The sequence below is a fragment of the Populus euphratica genome, unplaced genomic scaffold (genome assembly GCF_000495115.2).
Source record: "Populus euphratica unplaced genomic scaffold, PopEup_1.0 scaffold1123.1, whole genome shotgun sequence".
In the NCBI taxonomy this organism is placed as follows: Eukaryota; Viridiplantae; Streptophyta; class Magnoliopsida; order Malpighiales; family Salicaceae; genus Populus; species Populus euphratica.
Window position 1 is genome coordinate 21,715 of NW_011500975.1, and position 5,343 is coordinate 27,057.

Here is a 5,343-nt window from a genome sequence, read left to right on the forward strand (position 1 = left end):
TAATCATGCTTAATTTTATATTAATTTATTTTAAATAATACCTACTTTTCTCATCAATCATCAATCTTTCCATAGCATGTAACTTTGTTTTTCCCTCTTTTATTAAAAAAAATAGAAAAGAACAAAAAATAGATAAAAAACTATATAATTACTTTTTTTTCAGGGAGGGGACTAATTATTTCTTTCTTTTTTTATCAAAATTAAAACGATTAATTTATAATTTACCCAGCTCTAACTTGACTGAGCGGCGATACTGTCATTGAAAAAACAAAATGTTACTCATAAATAATTATAACGCTAAAGAAAATATTACTCGTCTATATATACACGGGCACGACCTCCCAACAAGTAAGGAAACAAAGATAAGCAGTAGCAGTGAAGTGATGGCTTCTCGGCCTGGAATTCTCACAGACTGGCCATGGAAACCTCTTGGAAGCTTTAAGGTCATATGGAAATCCCTCTCTTATCTCCCTCTCTCGCTCCTTTTCCTTCTCGTTAATATCTGATAACATACGTAGAGTAACTCGTTTTCGTTCAAACAACGTTAACATATCATAAACAAAAACAATAATATTAACTACATATCTTTGTTTTGTTGGTGGTGTTCGATATTGCAGCATTTAATATTGGCTCCTTGGGTCATTCACAGCACCTACTCCTTCATGATTCAAGATGAAAAAGATCTCTCAACCTTTCTCGCATTCCCACTTCTGTTGTGGAGAATGCTTCACAACCAGTTATGGATCAGTCTGTCCCGTTATAGAACAGCCAAGGGAAATAACAGGATTGTTGACAAAGCCATTGAATTTGACCAAGTTGATAGAGAAAGCAACTGGTATTTGTGTGCGTGTGTATGTGTGTTAAATAATTTCATGCATTAATTTCCACTCCAGTGCTTGTGAATTTTCTGATACTTGAGGATTTTATGGTTGGATATCTGCAGGGATGACCAAATATTGTTCAATGGAATTTTATTCTACGTTGGTATCAAAACAATTCCAGGAGCTAGCCATCTCCCCTTGTGGAGGTTGGATGGTGTAATTATAACAGCTCTGATTCATATGGGTCCGGTGGAATTTCTGTATTATTGGCTTCATCGACTTCTTCATCACCACTATCTCTACTCTCGCTATCATTCCCATCACCATTCCTCCATTGTCACAGAGCCCATTACGTGTAAGAGTGATCCAACATGATTAGACCTCATGATCTTAATATAAACATATCTTGATATAACATATATCTCACTAGTTCATAAAAATATATTTTAAATAATTTATGTAAACAACAACAGTTTCTTCTTTCTTGACATGTGCATCGCAGCTGTGATTCATCCATTCGCCGAGCACATATCCTACTTCATGCTATTTGCAATACCATTGATAACGACTATTATGACGGGGACAGCCTCTGTAGCATCCTTAGCTGGTTATATCACTTACATTGACGTGATGAACAATATGGGTCACTGCAACTTTGAACTCGTTCCCAAATGGCTCTTCACCATTTTCCCCCCTCTCAAGTACCTCATGTACACCCCATCGTAAGTCTCGATTTCTTGCAATTTCAATTATTAATTCTCACCAGCCTACTTTTCTTTTTGTTAATGGGATTTCTTTCAGACTTGTGAACAAAAGTTGTGATTTTTATGAAAGATAGTAGGGAAATGATTCATCTAATCCTACAAAAACAAGAAAAGAGAGAGAAGAATATACTGTCGTCTATGGAAAATATACTGTTAATTATTTAGGATTTAATATGGCTGCAGGTTCCACTCTCTTCACCACACTCAATTCAGAACCAATTACTCACTTTTCATGCCCATCTATGATTACATCTATGGCACAATGGACACGTCTTCTGATACCCTCTATGAAGATTCGCTCAAGAGACCCGAGGAAGCCCCTGATGTGGTGCACCTAACTCATCTTACCACACCAGATTCCATCTACCACTCACGGCTAGGACTTGCCTACTTGGCTTCCAACCCTCAGAAATCGAAATGGTATCTCTCGTTACTGTGGCCGGTGACACTGTGGACCATGATGTTAACTTGGATTTATGGACGCGCTTTTGTTGCTGAGAGGAATCGCTTTCACAAACTCAGATTACAGACGTGGATAATACCAAAATACAACATTCAAGTAATTAAGAAGGATGTAACTCTGTAATTGATTAATCAAGTGCGTTCAGTTTAATCTGGTCTCATTAATTTTCGCATCTACTCTTTGGCAGTACAACTTGCGACGGCACAGAGCATCCATAAACACCTTGATTGAAGAAGCTGTACTAAAAGCTGAGGAAAAAGGTGTTAAAGTTTTAAGTCTCGGTCTCTTAAATCAGGCAAGTACTTGCCGGTTAAAATATAATGCATTCTAGGCGACAAAAAATATATTTATATTTATAGCGGTGGTTACTTAAGAAGGGCCAGTACTGGAGTCTAGTTTATTGTTTATATATTATATTTTCATCATGTTCAGAAATAAATTTAATTTGCAGGGAGAGGAGCTTAACAGGTATGGTGAACTTTATGTGCAAAGGTATCCGAGGCTCAAAACGAAGGTGGTGGATGGAAGCAGTCTAGCCGTTGCTGCTGTGCTGAACAGCATCCCTGAAGGAACAACACAGGTGCTTCATATAGGCAATCTCTCTAAGGTTGCCTACGCTGTTGTTTTAAATCTCTGTAGGAGGGGAATACAGGTACTGTTGTTGTTGTCTACTAGGCCAGTAGACACAGGTTGTCGCTTCAATTTGACTGTAATTTAGTTAAATTGATTGTATAAGCAGGCAAATTTAATTTATTTAATCTGTGGTTGTGTTTTTTTTAGGTGGCTGTTCCATACGAGGATGATTACAAGAAGCTTAAAAAATCCTTCGGCATCAGATCTGATCAGAACAATCTGATTCTTTCCAAGAACTATTCAATAAAGGTATACCTATGCTTTCTTTTGCTTCCAAGGAATTAGAAATCAGTTTTTTGTCAAAAAAAAAAAATACAACTTAAACTTAAATTCAAGTAGCAGACACACACACACACACACACCTACATAGTGACTGGCATTTCTAATTTCATAATAAACTTTGGGCAGACGTGGTTAGTTGGGGATGGATTGAAGGGAGAAAACCAAAAGAAGGCAACAGAAGGAACATTATTCATTCCCTTCTCGCAATTTCCCCCGCAGAAATTGCGCGAGGACTGCTTCTATCACAGCATACCAGCAATGGCAGCCCCTGCATCTCTTGAAAATGTGGACTCTTGTGAGGTAATTAATTAGTCAAATATTGCTCAGCTTTAAAGTACTATTTGCATTATTTTTTTAAATTTTATTTCAAGAAAGATAATTCATTTGAATGATGGCAGAATTGGTTGCCAAGGAGAGTGATGAGTGCATGGCGTGTGGCTGGAATAGTGCATGCCCTCGAAGGATGGAATGAGCATGAATGCGGTTACACCATGTCTGACATTGACAAAGTTTGGCAAGCAAGTATCCAACATGGTTTCAAACCTTTGGTCATCACGACTCAATCAACATTCTAATGGATATTTAGCTGCAATTTGTTGCTAGCCGTGCCTTAACTATATGTGCTTGAAAGGATTGATATATTGTGTATCACACCTCCATGATCTTATTGCGCTGCTATATTTATGTTGTCCACTGCTATATATGTATTATCTGTACGCATCAATATTATGCTACTTCACTATGCAATTGACAAATAATAAGTAATGGATGAATTATGATGGTTAATTTTATTTTCTTTTATGCCTTCTCTACTATAACTACAAATCAAAACTATTTATTTAGTTATGATATCACGAGAATCTATTTGCCTATATTATCAAACCTAAACGCTTTTAGCAAGTCAATATACTTGTTATATCATGACAAATACAAGATTTGACGCTAGTCTTAGAATTTAGATGCTAGATTAATTTTGTTTAATTTTGCTCAAGGAAAGATGTGTTTTTTCCTAAATTAATTTTATGTATATTATTAATTGTATAAATATATTTCTAAACTTATTTGTAATTTATTTTAAAAACAATAATTTAGTGTTTAGGAATAAGAGATTCATTAATAAATTTCATATTAATCCCAATAAGCAATTTTAATCCCTAAAAGTAGATGATTCCATTGATTTTTTTTCTTTTAAAAGAAAAGATTTAATTTTGATAACATCTTATAATAACCTAAAACACACAATCTTGATAATATCTTGTTCTTAGGTCTATCTTTGAAAACACCATTGCTCTTTTAAGTTAATCGAACATATCAACTATTTGGGGTAACAAATATTTATTTTTTATTATTACTTTATTCAATTGTCTATAACCTATATAGAGTCTAAGAGTTCCATTTTTCTTCTTCACAAACAATACTAGACCCCTCTAAGGTGAGTTACTACAACATATGAAACCTTTATCCAGTAACTCTTGTAATTGAATCTTCAACTTTGTCAATTCGATATGCGCCATTCTATATGGTGACTGGGCTACTAGCGACGTACCAAGTAACATCTACTTCTCTCTCTAATGGTATTCCTGGTAGCTCATTTAAAAATACATTTGGAAACTCCCTCACTATAGGAATGTTCTACAACTAGATATCATCTTTCTTTGCCCCTATAACATGGGCAAGGTAGGCTTCACATCCCTTAAATATCATCTTTCTGGCAGTTATAACTAAGATAATACAGCTCGAAATACCTTCATCTTGCTTAATACAAGAAGTAGATTTTATTGAAGAATTAGTTTATGATCAATTTGAATATACTTTGAGTAAAATTGGGTTGGATGAATCTGAAGATTTCTAAAAGATTTATTCTCAAGAAGAAATCATAGATGAAAAAGGCACCGAAAATATTGATACAGATCTTTTGTCAAGAGTGGCAACAAATTTAACATCTGACATCACACCAATCAATGATTACTTTCCTCACAAATCCTTACTTTCCCTTAATTCAATGCCTTAGCTTGCTAAAAATATCAATTTTCTTACTTTAGAATTTTTGCCAACTCACTAGAGTATCGAAAACAAAAGAAAGCTTTTGAACAACATGCAAAACTTTTATTGGGATGACCCTTACTTATTCAAATATTATCTTGATCAAATATTTTAAAGATACATTCCCGACAATGAGGTAAGTAATGTTATTAAATTTTATCATTCTGAGGCATGTAGGAGTCATTTCTTGTCAAAAAAGACGACTACAAAAATCTTACAATGTGAATTTTATTGGCTCATGACAGGACCAAAAGACTGATGTCTTCAACCAAGTGCAGGAGTGCCAAAGTAATAAATAACACAACAAGACCAGGGTTGAATCACAAAGAGATTAATT

At 34.8% G+C, this 5,343-nt stretch overlaps 1 protein-coding gene across 1 annotated transcript; it reads left to right on the top strand.

The window, feature by feature from the left end:
* The first annotated feature begins 324 nt into the window (after positions 1-324).
* LOC105116944 (protein ECERIFERUM 1-like) lies at positions 325-3,754 on the top strand. Its single transcript, XM_011014455.1, has 10 exons — positions 325-443; positions 618-835; positions 944-1,176; positions 1,324-1,543; positions 1,769-2,144; positions 2,236-2,343; positions 2,500-2,700; positions 2,829-2,930; positions 3,090-3,263; positions 3,362-3,754. The coding sequence occupies exons 1-10, from the start codon at positions 384-386 to the stop codon at positions 3,536-3,538; spliced, it is 1,869 nt and encodes a 622-aa protein (XP_011012757.1). The 5' UTR covers positions 325-383; the 3' UTR covers positions 3,539-3,754.
* The last annotated feature ends 1,589 nt before the right edge of the window (positions 3,755-5,343 follow it).

Coding starts and splice junctions, on each gene's coding strand:
- LOC105116944 (XM_011014455.1), top strand. CDS start 384: ATGGCTTCTCGGCCTGGAATTCTCACAGACTGGCCATGGAAACCTCTT. Junction 836..943: donor GTTGATAGAGAAAGCAACTG/GTATTTGTGTGC, acceptor GGATATCTGCAG/GGATGACCAAATATTGTTCA. Junction 2,344..2,499: donor GTCTCGGTCTCTTAAATCAG/GCAAGTACTTGC, acceptor TTTAATTTGCAG/GGAGAGGAGCTTAACAGGTA.